The sequence below is a fragment of the Balaenoptera physalus genome (assembly GCF_965194825.1).
Source record: "Balaenoptera physalus genome assembly, chromosome: 21".
In the NCBI taxonomy this organism is placed as follows: domain Eukaryota; kingdom Metazoa; phylum Chordata; class Mammalia; order Artiodactyla; family Balaenopteridae; genus Balaenoptera; species Balaenoptera physalus.
Genome location: NC_138902.1, coordinates 38,684,357 through 38,702,902, shown reverse-complemented (window position 1 = coordinate 38,702,902; position 18,546 = coordinate 38,684,357). Strand labels below are relative to the sequence as shown.

Below are 18,546 nucleotides of genomic sequence, written 5' to 3'. Positions count from 1 at the left end.
GGTCAGCAGTGCCCTGTCCTGAGATGAGACTCGTGGACTCTGTGGAGACTTTCACTGTAAATCATGGTGGGGACACTCCCACGGCTCTGCTTCTTATGTTTCATTGAGTGTTACTATAAAGCTTTGTTTTCAAAATTTCTTTCAATTTTAATAAAGTTCTACCGTATAAGACATGTTGTACGTGGTTTTTATCTCTAAGCCTTGAAGATCATCTTAACGTCTATTTTTACTCAGATAGATTTTGTGGAGACTTCCCTGGTAGGCCAGTGGTTAAGAGTCCCTGCTTCCAATGCAGGGGGCACGGGTTCGAGCCCTGGTCAGGGAAGTAAGATCCCACATGCCGTGCGGCCAAAGAACAACAACAAAAAAAGAAAAATTAAGATGGATTTTGTAACTGAGGGGAAAGGGGAGCTTGGGAGGACCTAAGGCTTATTAAAAATACAGAATCTCCGGCCCTCCCTGGTCCACGGGTCAACATTTGCACATTAACAATGCACCGTGTCAATCCCCTGCATGGACGATGTGATAACGTGTAGGCTGCCTTATTCTCACACTGGGCCACATTGGACTCAGTTGGTGAATCTTAATAGGTGCATAAGCCTGAATCCTACTTCAAAAGGTACGAGTTTATGTTGTCTGTTTTGAGGCCCGGGCATTGGGATTGTAGCTGCTCTGGAGATGATTATATCATCTGGTTTGAGAACCACTGGAGGTGGTGGCAGTGAAATCCCCTACGTCACATGCTGCCTCTGTTCTCTAACAGGAAGAGACCTGAGCAGGTCCAAGAAAATTCACCGAACTGTGTAGAGAGGGCTTCCCGGGCAGAGCAAACCACGTTCCTACCTCCACACAGAGCAACTGTTTGGGGAGAGCATCTTCATTCCGTAGAAGCCTGTACCTCAAGGGCAGCGAGCTGCTGGCTGAAGGCACAAGGTTGTTAAAATATGGGGAAAACAGAGCTGGCACACTCGGGGCCATGCCCAGACCTACTGGAACTTCTGAAATGACCTTTCTCCTGTGACCTGGCTCTGAGCCTATTCCTTGTACTCCCTTATCTCATGACCTCAATCCTGTCCCAGTACTTTCTTACAGATTCTCACAAACAAAACACCATTGATCCTTACTTCTGGCATTTCAAAGGGTGTGAATAGGCCCTGACAAATGTTCTATGCTATGGAATCCTCTGAGCATCACAGGATTGAAGAAGAGGAGCCTGCCACAGTAGCCATCTGGGGTTGGAACTGTGAGGGATGGGCTCCGTATTCTTGGGCCTGCGAATACAGGGGACAGGGTTTCAGGACACAGGACGGGTTTAGTGAGACAGCATTGATCTGGGGCTCAATCGAAACACGTGTTGTCAGTTTTGAGAAGATGATGCTCCTTCCATCTCCCCAGGTGATGGCACACAGCTCGTTATCCATACTCGACCCAAAATATTCAGAGTAAGCAAAAACGGGTTCAATAATCTCCTAATTTCAAAAATAAAAACAATCTTTCAAATAGCCCAGGGAAGAAAGATAATGAAATATGTGAAATGACAATATATGTAGAAAAAGTGAAAAAGTATGAGATGCCATCCACATCTTTAAAAAGGTATTTGAATTTATAACTCATCTCAAGAAGTGTGAGATAGAACACGTGACAAATAAAGAATGAGACAGAATGTATACAGATAATACTGTATAGATATTAGATATATACAGTAACACGTGTTCTTTTCAAGGAATTCCTAAGCCCTCCATCCTCACTGACCACGTCCTGGCCCCGTGAGGTCCCTGGAGCTGAGCCCTGTGTGGAGTCTCTGCCTCCTGAGGGAACGGACAAAAGACATGGAAAATACGTTCTGAAGCCTTTAGCGTGAAACAGTGCATTCCTTCGAGGCCGAGAAGGAGTTTCCCCTTAGTTTCCATCTAAACAAAGGTTTCTAATTGCTGGAAGCAGCACAGTCCCGGAGCCAGAATTTCCCAGATCCACGTGTAGACGGGTTTGTTTCTCCCCAAGGCCTCCGTCCATGTCGAGCTGACAGGAGCTGACTTGCTGTCCTCACGTGGCCTCTCCTCTTGCTCAGACCCCTGGTCTCTTCTCCTACTTCTAAGGGCACAGGTCAGGTTGAATTAGGGCCTCACCATAAGGCCACCAGATTAAGGTAATCACAGCTCTAACTGCTAGCTCTCCGTGTAAAGTCACATCCTGATGTACTAAATGTTTGAGCTTCAACATGTGAACTTGGGCAGGAGCACAAAGTTCATTATACATACTTGACAGAAAATATTCAGAAAAAGAAAGGGAAAACGCGTTAAACTATGTAATATTTTCAGACGAAAAATCATCTGTCAACTGTCTCAAGGAAAAAAAGATAATTCCACTCCTGGGTATATATCTCAAGAAAAGGAAAACGCTAATTGCAAAAGATACATGCACGTCCCGTATTCACAGAAGTATTATTATAGGAGCCAAGATATGGAAACAACCATAGTGTCCATCCAGAGGTGAATGGATCTTTATCCATTTTTATCCACACATATCCGTATGTGAATCTTTATCCACACATATCCATATGTGATACATATGCACAATTCAACTACTCAGCCATAAGAATGAATGAAATCTTGCCATTTGCAACAACGTGGATGGACCTGGAGGGTATTATGTTTAGTGAGATAAGTCAGACAGAGAAAGACAAATACTGTATGATAACACTTATATGTATAATCTAAAAAAAAACCAGAACAGAAACAGACTCACAGATATAGAATACAACTACTGGTTACCATTGGGGAAGGGGAAGTGGGAGGGGCAATATAGGGGTTGGGGATTAAGAGGTATTGATACAGGGGCTTCCCTGGTGGCACAGTGGTTAAGAATCCGCCTGCCAATGCAGGGGACACGGGTTTGAGTCCTGGTCCGGGAAGATCCCACATGCCGCAGAGCAACTAGGCCCGTGCACCACAACTACTGAGCCTGTGCTCTCGAGCCTGCAAACCACAACTACTGAGCCCTCTTGCCCCAACTACTGAAGCCCACATCCTAGAGCCCGTGCTCCGCCACAAGATAAGCCACCGCAATGAGAAGTCCACGCACTGCAACGAAGAGTAGCTCCTGCTCGCCACAACTAGAGGAAGCCCGCGCACAGCAACAAAGACCCAATGCAGCCAAAAATAAATAAATTTTTTTATAAAAGGTATTGATACAAACTGCCATGTATAAAATAAGTAAATAAGCTACAAGGATATATGGTACAACACAGGGAATCCAGATTATATTTTATAATAACTTTAAGTGGAGTATAATCTATAAAAAATACTGTATCACTATGTTGTATATCTGAAACGAATATAATATTGTACATCAACTATACTTTAAAACTTAAATGAAAATAAAATAAAGTGTATTTGATTTAAATTATAACATACATTCTGACGTGGCATGAAAGAATAGGAATGAGCACAAATCTAGAAATAAATTCCTGAGCTGAGAGGAAAGGCAATTCCTTTCCTTTTTTTTAAAATGTACGTTTTCATAGTTCCTCAACTTGCATTTTATTTTTACTTCCGGATTTCTCCCAGGGAATCCCAGCTTCATTTCCACAGATTCCCAGTGTGTCTGATGCCCTGTTATTCTGAAGACACAGAATGGTTCCCAGCATAAAGAATGCACTCAACAGTGTTTAAGGATGAAGAAGGGAATGAATGGATCTTCTCACTATCTCTGGACAATGATCTTACATCTTTGCTCTCCAACACTGTGTGAGGGTTACAATTTCCTATTAGTCTGGAAAATCCAATCAAAGCGAACAGGGTGTGGCTCACAGACTGAAACCCTATTAAGGTCAGTAACCTTCTGAGAGGGTGGATCCCGGAATGTAGCCCAGATTGGGTTATAAGCTGTTATCCAGGTATAAAGGAAAGTCAGACAGGCAAAGGGATGCATTTGTCCAGAGAAGAAGAAGCTGGACAGTTTGGGGCTTTGGAGGAAGAGAAATTGGCTGCTTGCTCTGGTACTTGCCTCAGAATCCATTTGGCTTCACCAGCTCCTCCAATTTGGGGTTTCGGTGAGTCCTCCAAACTGTGAGATGTGCCTTGGCTTCATTCCATGAAAATGTTGTAAGTCCTGTCTGTCTTTACACTTTTGCCCTATCAGAGCAGCCTCTTATGGTTTCTGAATCATATGGTGTCAACATTTACTTTGCCACCATCATTTCCTACTCTTGAGTGTGCATGTCCCTTTTTTCAGCTCCAACACTGTTGTCTTGAATCTATTTAGTTATTTTATCTGCCTAACCTAAGATTGTAGACTTGTGCTCTCCCAGTACAGTGACGACCAGCTGCATGTGGCTAGAACATTTAAATTAATGAAATTAAATAGCTAAACTTCACATCCTTGGTAGTGCCAGCCAGATTTCAAGTGTTCTGTCACCACATATTTGTGGCAGTTTCTGTATCATACATTGCATATGTAAAGCATGTTCTTCGTCTTGGAAAGTTCTATTGGCTGTTGATCTACATCTGATGTTTTTACTAATTTGTTTCTAAATACTTTATTTTCTGCCTCTCTGAGTTAATTTTCTTTTATGGGTTTCATCAAGTGATTTTCTTCATTTCTTACGTGTCTTGAGATAGATTTTTATGTTGAAATAATTATCTCAAGGTAAAATAAATCTCTTGAGATATTTATTTTAATTCTTCCCCCAAATTAATATATATTAACCCCCTTTGAGTCCTCTGACTTGTAATCTGGACATAGGCAGGGTTGCCTAGGTTCCATCTTCTTTCTACTTGTAAGGCTGCTCTTTTGCATATGCCTGGGGTTTCCCTGGATATCATAGGGATTTACATATTCTTATTATCAATAGAAGAAAAATTCTAAATGTAAAAAAAGACGTTTCATTTCATCTTCAAATTTGCCTTGAAGGCAAAACCAAAGGTAATCCATGGCCAACTCTTGATTGGTTTTCCTAGGTAGTCCCTCCCACCTTGGATTTTCCCAGGTTCTCTGGATAATCCAAACACTAAACTTTTTCCTGAGTGTGTTTTGGGCTTTGTGAATTGTCCTGGATACTTGATTCCTATCCACAATAAGAAGATGCTGGCATTAACCCAAGGCTTCTCTTTATTTCTGATAGAAAATGATCACTGCACTTTCACTTTGATGGTGGAGGGAGTTCAGGAGAGAAGGAACTTGAGAGCAAATACCTTTAGAAGATATTTCTGTTTCAAGATAGACAGGATGTAATGAGGGGATCGATTGTGCATCATACGGAGAGGTTTCCCCCAAAACTGAGAGATAAAAATGAAGACATAAATAACAGGGAGCTTCTCCTGATTGTTAATGTTAGCGGTCATATTACAGGTGAAACCTAGGTGATCTTTGTTACCCTTTGTGAATTTGAACACAGGACACAGACTGAACAAAATTAAATGACAGCTGATCCTTCTTCTAGATGTGTAACTCTGTCATATATTAAAGTTTTTGGAACCTCTGCATGTCATTGGTAAATAAACCAATTTCCTGCTAAACCTTAGCCATTCCATATTTCTGAGCATCCTTGACCGAGAGGGTTGAGACAGTCCATGACCGTAACACTATGACTCGTGTGCTCCTGCTACCTTCTGGAGCAGGGGATGTTAAGGACTAGGCTGGCAGGGTGGGTGCCACGGTTCCTCCAAGTGGAATAAGTCCTTGGTTTAACTGCATCCTGAAGTAGGTCCTTGGCTGATTAATATCCATGTAGATGGGGGACAGAACTAAAAGTCAGGGTTGAGGGAGAGATGGAAGGCAGTGAGTTTCCAGAGGGCTGCCAGGGGTGTTGGAGGACCATTGTGAGTGCAGAAGGGAAGAGAATGATCTGGGGATTTCCAGTGTTTCCTACAAGAGGAAACCAAACTCTACTCTGGCATGAGTCAGGGTTCCCGAGGGTTTGAATCAAGGAGGACATTGAATGTTTCTGGATGCCCTAGGCTGCTGAACACACAAAGTCAATGCTTAGCACATTCTTATTTGCAAACTCTCTGGACTTTGACTTTCTGTATTAGCAACCACAGCTCTAGCTTCTTACATGGGATCTGGGAGAGGAGAGACTGCACCGTGTTCTTAGGATGCACCACTGGTTTCCGTTTGCTGGGCTGGGGTCACACCCAGGTGGAGGTGGGGGGCTCCAATTCAGGTGGGTCTGGAAGTTGTGCACAGGACTGGAGTCTCATGGCTTCTTCTGGAAGTTGTGCACAGGACTGGAGTCTCACGGCTTCTTCTCCAACCTCAGATTTGCCTGCTCAGTGCTTGGATTGGCTGTGAGTGAAATCCGGAGAAAGACTCCTGGCGGCTGAGTTGTTGACAATGGAGCCTCTGGTGAGTAGCGATGCCTCCTTCTCCTGAAGCTACACCCCGAGTGCCATTAGCAATCGTTCCCTCATTCACACATTCCACCTCTTAGTAATTAAGCTTTTATTCATATTCGATAACTGGGAGGAATGTGTAGGGAGGAGTATTTTCTTAACTGTGCTGCACAGAAATGAGAAACAGTACAGTAGGTAGAATAAAATTAGGTTCTCTCATAGATTTTTGAAAAATCGGAGAAAACAAAACCAATCACTAGGTTTCTTTCATCCCTCAACGTGGAGATGAGATTAGATTACAAGAGAAACAGTGATAACTAAGGTCAAGGTCCCTGAAAATGTTGAGAGTGGAAGTCCTCACGCCACAGCGATGGTCAGGCTAGGTCTGTCCTTCACTCCAACCACCCGAGTCCCTGGCTTATGCTTCTGAACCATCTGCCCTCAGAGTCTGAGGTCCTGTAGCGTTAAGAGGAAACACCTCCTGGTACCAAGTTCTGTATGAATCTTGCTCACCTCTGAGGAATGCTAGGCATTCCTTCATGGGTCTTAATTGATAGAATAATGTATTTCTTGTAGGTTTGCTAGACAGGAACCACTTAATAGAAAAATACATTGGATGTTTTAAAGCTCATAACAAGTTATTAAAGCAGTTCATATTTGGGGAATGAAAGGTTCCTCTAGGGAAATAACTTAAGACAAAAGTCATATTTTCAAAGTAGCCCATCATGGTTATTGTTTGTCTTGTCATGAATCTGTAGAGTTCCTTGAAATTATTAGGGAACAGAAACTGAGTTATGAATTTGCAAGTGAATATTTTATAATCACCTGTCTGGAAGTCCTAATTCCCAGGTTATTAAAAAATGTCCATGTCGTATTATAACACACTTCCAGTGATATTACTGTAAAATAAAGCTTCATGATGTCAGAGTGTGTAGGTGTCCGTGAATGTACCTGAAAGGCAGACACCAGCTCAGAGTTGGCAGAGAACCGGGGAGAACCCCACACAGAGCATGATCCTTTATCCACCCAGACCCCATCACCTCCTCATCTCAACCCTCCCACTCTGGACAGTGGTAGGGACTGCTCCGTCTAAAACAGAATATCCCTGATGTTTTAGGAATCAGTGACGTTTGAAGATGTAGCGATCAACTTCACCCAGGAAGAGTGGGCCCTGCTGGACACATCCCAGAGAAACCTGTTCAGAAATGTGATGCTGGAGAACATCAGTCATCTGGCCTCTGTAGGTGAGTCTGTCAACACGGATGTACGTGCACCTGTATCCAATCCATTCATTCACTCACTGAACAGGCATTTAGATCGGCTTCCCTGTCCCACTGCAAGTCCTTTCTGATTCTTTGATAGTCCTCATAACTACTTAAGAGGAAGACGTTTCTTTTCATGGCACTTTTCATTACCACACTGGAAGGTAATCTTGGCCACGTTTCATACCTTTGTTGTTACTCAGTGTTTACACTCAGAACAGAACTGGGGATTCAATGGATATTTTAATGCATAAGTAAATTGATCAAGTATTTTAAAAATGATTTTTCTGTTCTAGTCATTCCATGAAGGCTTGAGACCAGAGTCGTGTATATGACATAATTTTGATGATTCCTGTAAAGCGTATCTTTACTGGCTCCTTTGAAAGTAATATTTAGCCCACTGTAGAGTCTTTTAATCTTTCCCATTTGGAAAACACTGAGAATTCTGTAATCTCTCTTTGAACTTGTGCACAGGCATCAGCCGCTAGAGGGTCTCACTGTGTTTGCTGCTGCTCTGGATTTCCTCCTGGTCTGCTGAAGGGCCTTCACTGTTTTGCCTGTTGAAGATGTTGTTGCTTGCACTGACCTTCAGTTATCTCTTTATTTTCCTCTTTCCCTTACCCTGGACTTGAGCACAGCAAAGGGTAATTAGCCCAGACTCAAAATCCAACACTTTTTTTTCTTTTTCAAATCAAACAGGGTATCAGATCAGCAAATCAGATGTGATTTCCCAGCTCGAACAAGGAAAAGAGCTGTGGAGTGAAGCAACAGGATGCCTCCAAGGCCAGAGTCCAGGTAAGAACCAGGGGCCTGTGCTTCACTGCAAGAAAGTTTCAGTCAGTGTGTTAAGTCCTTGGAAACACCAAATGAAAGTTTTATGAAGTGAGCGATACATTCTAAACTGGAGGTGAAGACATTGGGCTGAAATTCTTCATGTTGTTATCATTCTTTGCATCTAGCAATGAAAATTCGTATTACTTCCTGCCATTTTCTATTCCTTAGGGAAAAGGGTGCTTGTGGACTTACTGCAGTTAAACTTTCACATAGTGATTCTTGTCCTGATCGTCCCATTTAATGTGTTTTCCATCATTTGCTGACCCAATGTCTCTCCACCACATTACATTTTTATATTTTAATCCTGTTTTTATCTAATAGACAATGACTTTTAAAGTATTTCTACTACCTTGAGTATTTCTTTATTATACACGGTCTCTCCATCAGAGTGCCAATTTTTGAAAGATACTCACATGGACCTTGGTGTTTGTTTACATTTTTATTTCCCTAATTTCATTATAAAATCTATATTTTTTCCATTTCTTTAGGCAGTGAAAGTCTGCTTAGAAAACAAGAAATGATATTCATGCAACAAGTCTACAGGAAGCACATATCTCTCACCATGCCAATGGTAAGTTTCATGGGTGGAACACCAGTCATCCAAATGAAAGACCTGGCAGTGAGATAAGTTGGTAATTGAGCACAATTGCCTGTATGTAATTAAGTTGAGATTGAGCTCTTTCTGGGAATATTTTTGGATAGGCTGAAATCAGTTTAAAAATTAATATGAGCTCAAAACCACAACATGAGACCTAAGAGAAAGTCAGTTGCACAAACATTGCTCATCTCCTAGTCTTTAGAACAAACTGAAGTCTTCAAAATTAATCTGATATCTGTGTTGGGAAACTATAAAAGAGAATGTTTGTGCCTGCAGGGGAGTAACACAACATGTGTATGCAACTGACACAGGAAACATTTTAACAGGAGACTATAACTGACTGATCCTCTAGGGTGTAAATGTAGAGGAATGAGTGTCTGCATAGACGTGGGTGAACCAGGAACAGCCTCCTATCTCTTTCCCAAAGCAGGTTTCTCACACACAAGGGGATCCTGTTGGATGGTTTGAGTTGAGTGATGAATTTACTCCTAGATCTTCACCTCAACATTCACCAATTCCCTTAAGAAGGAAAAGTACTGTCAGTAAACAGTGTGGAAAATCACTTAGTCAAGGGTCATTCCTTGATGGACAGGATCACATTCACACTAGAGCTAAATCGTATGAATGTCCTCTATGTGGGAAAGTCTTTAGTAGATGCTCTACACTCAGCAGACACAAGAGGATTCACACCGGAGAGAAACCATATAAATGTCATCTGTGTGGGAAAGTCTTCAATCAAAGTTCCTCCATGAAACAACATGAGAAAACTCACACAGGAGAGAAGTGCTATGAATGTCATCAGTGTGGGAAAGCCTTTCTTCAAAGCTCTGGCCTTAGTTCGCACAAGAAAATCCACACTGGAGAGAAACCACACATATGTCTTGAGTGTGGGAAGGCCTTCAGTCACAGTTCAGGGCTTAGTTCACACATGAGAATCCACACTGGAGAGAAACCACATGTATGCCTTCTGTGTGGGAAGGCCTTCAGTGAACATGCTAAACTGAGAGAACATGAGAGAACCCACACTGGAGAAAGGCCCTATGAATGTCAGCGGTGTGGGAAATGCTTCAGTCGAGGCTCTTCCCTTAGACGACATGAGGCAACTCAGCACTGGAGAGAAAGTCAGGAGGGCCCTCAGTAGACGTCCTGACCTGAGATGACATGGCATCATACATGTGAGGAATGTGGATGGAACACCAGCATAGCTTTAGCATTTAACCACACCAAGGTTCACACTCACTAAAGAAACTCTGTCTGTAATCAATATGGACACTCCTTCAGGCATCACACTCCTCAGTCCAGAAAGGCATCACCTGTGGACGTGGATCCATATGTGCCCTGTCTCTGTGGCAAAGCCTTTAGTCATTGGCCTGACCTCAGATAACTTAGCAGAACTCACTCTGTAAATACAATATGGGTGTTTTTAGCAACAGCTCCCAACTCTAAAGACCCTAGAGGACTTGAGCAGAGGATAAACAACCCCTAGTTCTTCTTTGATAATTATTGTTCAACACGAGCCAACTCCAGGTAGAGAACCACTAAGACTGTAATCACTGTTAACAAACATTCAGCTGATCACCAGGCTTGATGTGAACGAGAAACTCCTCCAAAAAATAAACACTAAAACAAGAACAAAGATGTAAACTCTCGAGAAATACCCAAGTATGGTGAGCAACACCAAAGCATACTTATAAATAATTCATCCTGGAGAAGTGAAGCAATGTAAAGTCGTGAGAAATTCTTTCTTCATAGAGCAACCTCTCTGGAACACGTGTGCTCAGACTGTACAACACACCCTCAGTGTCGTGAAGGAAGGGAAGTCTTCAGTGATCACTTATTTCTCAGTCAACATTAAATTCTTGCACTGAGGATTCAGCAATCCTAAAAATCAAAGTGGAGCTACAGCTAGATTTCATATCAGAAAAAAACTGACCCTCTGAGTGGGAGGGGAGCCTCTAAAAGAATCCTTTAACACACATTCAGGCAAATTGTGATTTGCAGAAATACCTTTTCATGAAAATGTGGCATAAAATGGAGACTGAAGTGATCTAGCAATATAGAATGTAGAGTTTGGAAGAAATTAAAATTTGTGTATAGAATAATAGTTGCAAATATTCAAACAATAAAGTCTGTGGCTAAAGGAGCCAAGTGTTGGTGTCTGGTTTTCTTTGTGCCCCTGTAAACACAGGGATTCAGGTCTGTACTCCTGGGAAGTGGGCAGAGACTCAGCCCCACTCTCTGAGTGTCCCCTTTCTCCACAGCTCTTTCCACACAACTCAGCTCCACTCATTCCAACGTCCCCCTAACCCCATCAACCCTTTCAGGCCCTGGTGGTGACACAGCTCTGATCTTCAGCTCCACTGGTCATGTTTCCCAGAATGTCACGACCCTGGTCAGGCAAGGTTATGGGAAAGTCTCAGAGACATCTAGTCCTACACTTTTTGAGGCCCCTCAACATATTTCTGCAGATGGAAACCACCGGGGCCTAAAGAGACAGGCATCTCTGCCCTCCCAGACCTCAGAAATCTCTTGTTATTTTGTCCCCAAACCTCTGAATTGAGCTAAGTGGATGAAGAGTTCCTTCCAGGATCGTACTCTCTATCTTATTCAGCTGATTCCTGAATTATGCACCCAGCAGTCTCACTAAAGAGGTACACATACCCCTGCATAAGCTCATGGAATAAATCTCCAGGAATGAAACTATCAGCGATAACACATTCCAGTTTTTAAAATAATTAGTGCAATATACTTTTCGCCAAGAAAAAATGAATGTTCTCACAAAGCGGATCTCCCCACTTTGTGCAGGACTTGGAGTGTTATCCTTTGACACACATCAATATTGAACCTAAATCTCGAGGGAAATTCTTCCCGGATATCCACTGGGATGACTTGTGTTCTTGTAGCACAAAGTAGCACGATTCCCAAACCACAGGCCTGAGTCCCCTTACAGGAACACATACGAGGGTGATATTGATCCATCATTACTTTTGAAATTCTCCACAAGGGATTCTGGGGGACAGTCAGGGTGGAAAAACACATCCTGTGTGAAGAGGATGAGCAAACAATTCTATTGTCGGCCTAAGAAAAAACATGTTTTACCCACAAGCTGTATTCGAATTTAGCTGTACTTATGGGCAACCACCTTATCTGAGACCTATGTGGTGGCTTAGCCAGGAATGCCCTCTTCTGCCCCAATGTGTCTCCAGGAGGGAAGGGCCCGGTGCTGCTGCGGGTGAAGCCTGTGCAGGTGCTGGGACCCCCAGGAATGGTGATGTGCACACTCCCTTCCCAGAGGAGTGCACATCCCACTGGGATTTATCTACACTGACCTACGCATGTGCCTGTGCTGGGCATTCCTAGCTAGACAAGGGATTTCAGAGCTGTTCCCCTACAACGGTGACCACAGGGGGGCAGCATCTCACAAGGAGGTGTGTTTGGGGGGCACCTTGGCAGCTTGTCTGAGTGGTGGAGGGGCCTGGAGTCAGGAAGAAACCTCTTTGAAGCTTAGTCCCTGGGGGGAACTCAGGGCTCTCTTGGTCGGGCTGACCCAGGCTTCTTCACAGGCTCGGGTGCTGAGAGTGACAGGCCCACGGAGACAAAGTGAGCGTCAGAGTCAGAGAAACAAAGAGAGAAACTCCCAGAGAGAGAGAGACAGAGACAGAGAAGCAGTTGCAGGGCCACTGGGCTCGGCTTAGAACTCCTACCACATAACTTCTCCCACATTCTTTTGCTCAGAGCAAATTGCAGGCTGGCCAAATTCCAGGGATGAAGAAGAAGGTCCAGCCCTTAATTAGAGAAGCGGCAAAGTCACACAGCAGAGCCGTGGGCCCGAGAAGGTGGAAGGAATCTGTGGTGATTTGTTTCAATCTAACTCAAAAGGCTTAGATATGGGGTCAGGTGTTTACACTTTAGTCATACATGATTCTCTAGTTTCCAAGATTTCTGCAGAATCCTCCCCCTCACCCCCTCACACTGCATCACGATCTCTTTCATCCCATGGCTGTGATGTAGAGTGGGAACCACTATTTTCTGAGCTGAGGCTATTCTCCTGGGACAGTATAAACCCCTTTCTCCATGAAGTTTTCTATTTTCTACCTTTCCTTCCAAAAACCCTCCCATAGCTTCAAGGCAGAAGACATTGACTGTAGCTCCTATTCAAACTGCTGCTGTCCCAGGAGAAAGACCCTCCTCCTAACCTTTAAATCACTAGGTTCTTTTTTAACATATGAAAATGGGATACATGTTTATTCTTCAAAAATACCTAGGAATTCAGGAAACATTTTTTTCTAAAACTTGAAACTTTGAGCAAAGTATGGAATACCACAACGATTCCACCTTTACTCTCAATCGCAATTTCTGTACGTGACTTCAATTTTCTATTCCTTTACTAGTGGAGGAGGGTCCTTCTCCCAGTGTGTCCACATTATGACATACTCCCTTTGCAGGACAACCAGGAAAAGAGCATCTGGGGACTGGAAGTTAATAAAAATGGAGGCCGTAGTACACCAGAGGGAGTGGGCCTCTTAACAATGAGGTATGAAGCTGAAGGTATGGAAACCCAGACCTTAAACCTGCTCCCTTGTATTGATTTAGAGGGAAGAGACTCAAAAGGTTTACAGGGGGTTTGATCATCTGTATCACAGAACTGAGACTCTGAAATGGGGAGAGACATAGAAGATCAGAATTCAAAGTTCTGACCAGAAAACCAGAAATGCATTGAAAAGTGAGTGGAAAATTGGTCGTGGGGAAGGGAGGGAAGGAAGCCTCTTAGGATAAATAAACATTCCCTTCAATGAAATAAAGCATTTTGTAAGAATCACATCGAAAATGCAGGGAAGAGACAAAGGTGTCTGACTCTGAGGTTTTATTTGGTAAATGGAAAATAATCATGAGTTTTGTAGCTTCACTTGATTTATAGGGTCACCCAACTCTATATTTTTCCTTCAAGATGTAAGTTCTTCAACTGTGGCTCTTTCTATTGCAGGGCTTTTGTAGGGAAGGAGGGGGTACTCCATCTCACTAAACCAGTGGGATCAGCGCAGCAAGATTGTTTGGACGTGGCAAATCCTTGATGGAGGTGGAAAACTCCCCCCAAATAAAAAGGAGGAATAGTTTGGATAATTGCCTGCTTTAAAAGTTAAAGACCCCAACTTCATCTCAGCATCACCATGACTAAATACCACTTCTCCTTTACACCATAGTTAGAAGGATAGATAGATGATAGATAGAGAGATAGATATCCTGGAAGAAGGTTTTCCAGTGGGCAGTTTTATTTCTTGCGCATGGGAATCTTGATTAACCTTCAAGCCCATGTGGAAAAAAAAACTTTTGTGAGGCCAGAGATCGGGATGGAGTTGAGAGTGAGATACAGGAGAAGATACCAGTTTACATGCCCTCTAAGATTTTGAAAAGACTAATTAACGGTTCTAACTCAACTCCTTCCATAGACCTACATGTGCTCTCTGCCTACTGGTTGACCAGACTGCCTTTCAGCGGCTCCGGAGGCGGTGGCCAGTTTAACTTCCTGCTGACCACCGACCTGCGGTCCTAAGGTTCACGTAGTACTCTTCCAGGGCCCGTTATAAGGTTGGGGGACGGCAGAGGAACCGCTTCTGCGCACATCTAGAGGCCGGGTGTAATCGGTACTTTCCCCGCTTAGGAAGCACACAACTCAAGTCTGCCCCCCTCCCTGCCTCCCTCCGACCCGTCTAGTTACTCGGGAAAACCCAGGACGAGACACTCCGCGCCTAAAGGCTCAGCCGAAATGCATCCTGCAGCCGGGTCTCCGGCCGGAACCCTCCCCGACTCGGGGCGGCCGGAGGGGAAGGGGCGGGGGCCCGGGAGGCAGGCCAGCGGCGCGGCGGGCGCGGAGGATGCACGCGGGGGTCCTGGGCCTCTCCGCCCTGCTGCTGGCGGCCGAGCAGAGCGCGCGTGAGTGCGGGGCAGGCCACGCTCACCCCTCCGACCCACCCTGACGCCCGGGGACCCACACGCCACCCGGCCACGGCGGCGGCCTGTCCCCGCCTGCGCCCAGCACTGCGCGCCAGTGCACACACGGTGGCACCCCACCCGCCCGGTCCCTAGTAGATCCCCGCGAATGCACGACCCTCCCGGGGATGCGTGATTGCCCCCGAGGATGAATGCCGCGCCCCCTCCGCCCCCGCATGCATGGTCCCCCTGCATCTGAGGCCCCTCCGCGGCGGATGCACGATCCTCCCCCCTCCCCCTTGCATGCATGGTCCCGGTGTATCTGAGGTCCCTCCGCGGCGGATGCACGATCCTCTCCCCACCCCCCGCCAGCGGGTGCGTGATCCCCTGCAGGAGTCTCGGCACATGTGCCCCCCCCCTTCCCTCCAGAAAGGCCTCCAGGACGCGGCAAAGTGCTGCAGGTGCCCGAGGCGCTGCACGCGGGCCTGGGGGCGCCCTGCTCTCCCCACTACCCGGCCGGCCTGGGGGTCTGGGCGGCGGGGGAAACCGCTCGGGGCCAGGCTGTGGTGGGACTGGGCTCGGCTTCCGCGGAGCTCTGGAGGGAGGACCGTGTACAGCCGGGCCGGAGGCGGCCGGCGCGGGGCGCCCTGGGCGCGTGGGGAGCGCGGTCCGCCGGCCGGGGCGGGGCGAGAAGGCGGCGCGGTTCAGCGCCTTTCCAGTTTGAACTTGTAACTCCTTCGGTGCCGGAGCGGAGGCCTCCGCCCGCTGCTGCCCGGCTCCCTGCAGCCGCTTCTTCCTCGCGGGGCCCCCGCAGATGGGGAGGGGTTGGGGGGAGTGGAATTAATGGGGCTTCAGCATCCAGACCCCCCAGCGTTCCTCGCCACTCCCCAGCTCGCAGGCACTTGGGGACCCCGGCGGGCGCTGGCTCTGCACTTTATCCTGGGAGGGAGTTGCCCCCGCGCCGTGTCGGCGGGTCCCTTGTTCGAGCCGCGGTCCGCGAAGGTCCCCCGGGGTCGTCCCCGCCATGAGGTTTCAGAGGCGCCCAGAGGAGGTCCCAGGTTGAGACCGGCTCCAAAGCTCCGGGGTCCAGCGCCGCCACCGAGCAGGGCTAAGATGAGACAGGACCCCGGGTCTCGGCACCCACCCCAGGTGGCCCCGCGGACGTGGGCTCCTCCTTCCCTCCCAGCTAGGAACGCCTGGGCCTCAGCGTTCCTCAGACTGGGCAGGGCGTGACTCCCCCAGAGGCTTCTTGTGCCTGGGGCTCCTGGTTTGCCTTGTGTGCCGGGTGATTAGAGCAAGAGACAGAGCTTGGGCACCAAGGAATGGCTGCCCAAGCCCTGGCTTCTCTGGGAACCTGCAGGGTTCCCGTCTGTACCTGGGGCAGTGCTCTCTTACTGCTGCAGTTCACAGCTTTATGTGCCCATAAATCCATGTTAAACTCTAACACTGGGAAACGCAAGCAATAGTCCTGTAAAACAATTACTGTGAGCCCTGAGCACCTACTAGTACTGGACAGAGGTAAGCACCTACCTCTATTGTCACTCATCAGGGAGGGCAGATCCTAACCTAGATTTATCAAGCTCTTTCCATTCCCTGACCCTATCCTACAACCCTCAAAAATAAAATAAATGAAGCCGTCCCCAGAGAGGAGGGTTTACATTTTTGAGCACATACTAAGTGCCAGGTGTTTTTTTTTGCATGCTGTCCTATGCGATCCAACAGTCCCTTTATACAGCCATGGTGTCTGGGCCTTTGGGATCCTTTGGGAAGCTCTGGCACTTTCGTTCAACCCCATTCCGGTCTAGACTGCCCGCGGGCTCTGCCCACTCCAGGCTAGGTGTAGCAGGCAGCACTGCTGGCTGTAGGGACACAGTGTTGGCTGGTTGCCCAGGCTCCCTCCTGCCTTCCACTAACGCTCTGGTCCTTCCTCTGGTCCCCAGGCCTCTGCACCGTGGTTTACTACTTCACCACAGGCCGGCTCCTCTGGGGGTGGCTGGCCCTCTCTGTGCTACTGCCTGGCTTCTTGGTCCAGGGCCTGAGCTACCTTTGGTTCCGAGAAGATGGACATCAGAGTCACTGCTCGTTGGTGGTGCTACACCTCCTCCAGCTGGGCGTGTGGAAGCGGTAAGGCAGCCCCTTTCAGCCCTGAAGCGTGATTTCACACGTGCGATAGGAGGGTTCTTCTGCGCATACGTATTCCATCCTTAGGGTCACAAGAGTGCAGGCTTGGGAGAATGTTCGAAGCCACCTCTTTGAACATCTGCTCTGATATTGGTCACCTCGCCCAGCCTGAACTTCCTTGAGCATCCTCAAGGGGCTCCTACCAGAAGGAGCCGTGACCCTTCAAAAGCTTTTTCTTGACTTGGGCCAAATCCTGTGTGCTCTTGTTTAATTCAGTTGGTCTCGCCTTTAGAGCCATGGAAAGTGACTCAGTTCGGGCCGGTCCATGTAAACCCCTACTCCCTCACTCCAGGAGGGTGACACAGATTTAAGCAGACTCAGCAGTGGGGTCGGCCTGGTAACATTTGCATTAAACTTTTATTGCAAGAAGAAGCCATTTGGGTGCCAGGGCCAAATTTTTCCATAAAAAGCCATCCTGGACAGGCCCAGCGCTCAGCTGGCTCGCCTTTGGTCCACCAGTGCCGGTAAGGTGTTATTTTCCCTGGGATACCTGGATTCCTGGAGGGTCAGGGCAGATATGGCAGTGAGCTTACACTGGGGCACATTTCAGCTCTCAGCTGCCTCATAATCCCATAGAGTTGCCAGGAATTTTAAAAGGGAGAAACTTGGGAGATCAGATGGGTGAAGCCCTCCGGCTCAAGAGCACATGAACTTGTAGACGCTGAGGATAGGAAGGTTGTCCAGGAGTCACGGCCAAGTCCCAGACCTCGGGCTGTGCTGCTGGCTGTTTTGCGTGGCTTATGCCTTCAAGCCACACCCAAGGCTTTCTTTGGAGGAGCTGAAGTGAGTTTTCTGATTCCCCAGCTGCCTCTGAGGAGGGACTGAATCTCAGCTTGGAGGCAGAGGGTACTTCTGATAAAGACATCGCCCAACCACCCGAATTTCTCTGGGCCCCTCGGAGCTGGAACCCTACATCTCCAAAGGCACTAGAAGCATTTTCAGCTACAGCAATTTTGCCTAAAGCTGAGCCTTTGTGTTCAAGCCATGTGGTTCCTCTGACACGATAGGACTCTGACCAGTGGGGAGAGAGCAGAGGTGGCTTTCCCGTTGGACTCAGGGAGGATCGGAGCCTGTACCGGGCGCTACCCACACGTGCTGACCCTTCTCTGTGCCCAACTTGGTACGAAAACCATTAAGGGCTCAGGTCCTTCCAGGGACCACGTGGTACGTTATAGTCATCAAGTGTGCGACCTCAAGGACAGAGCACCTATTGAAAAAAAATGAATCAACTCTCCCCTAAGCAAACATGTCATAGCTCAAAAGAAGATTGAAGTCAGGGCCAGTCACTTGAGAGAAGCCTCCTGAATAACTGTCAGATAAATCTGTCTTCTGGGGCTCCGTGGAGACCCTTGGTCCCATTTGATCCAGTGCCTTCTTCAGAGATGGGGCAGCGTCAGGTCGCATGTATCCA

At 46.8% G+C, this 18,546-nt stretch overlaps 2 protein-coding genes across 3 annotated transcripts in view; both read left to right on the top strand.

Moving 5' to 3' along the window:
- Positions 1-3,529: 3,529 nt before the first annotated feature.
- On the top strand, positions 3,530-10,947 carry LOC309651553 (uncharacterized protein). The gene is made up of 6 exons (XM_082444406.1): positions 3,530-4,051; positions 6,260-6,345; positions 7,450-7,576; positions 8,294-8,389; positions 8,917-8,999; positions 9,457-10,947. The coding sequence occupies exons 2-6, from the start codon at positions 6,334-6,336 to the stop codon at positions 10,165-10,167; spliced, it is 1,029 nt and encodes a 342-aa protein (XP_082300532.1). The 5' UTR covers positions 3,530-4,051; positions 6,260-6,333; the 3' UTR covers positions 10,168-10,947.
- A 3,879-nt stretch (positions 10,948-14,826) lies between these two features.
- Positions 14,827-18,546, top strand: part of XKR5 (XK related 5) — a 36,739-nt gene continuing 33,019 nt past the window's right edge. For both annotated transcript variants that reach the window (XM_082444405.1, XM_082444404.1), the window contains exons 1-2: positions 14,827-14,957; positions 16,895-17,078. In XM_082444405.1, coding sequence (XP_082300531.1) covers positions 14,900-14,957; positions 16,895-17,078 — 242 coding nt within the window. In that variant the 5' untranslated portion in view covers positions 14,827-14,899. The remainder of the gene's footprint in view (positions 14,958-16,894; positions 17,079-18,546) is intronic.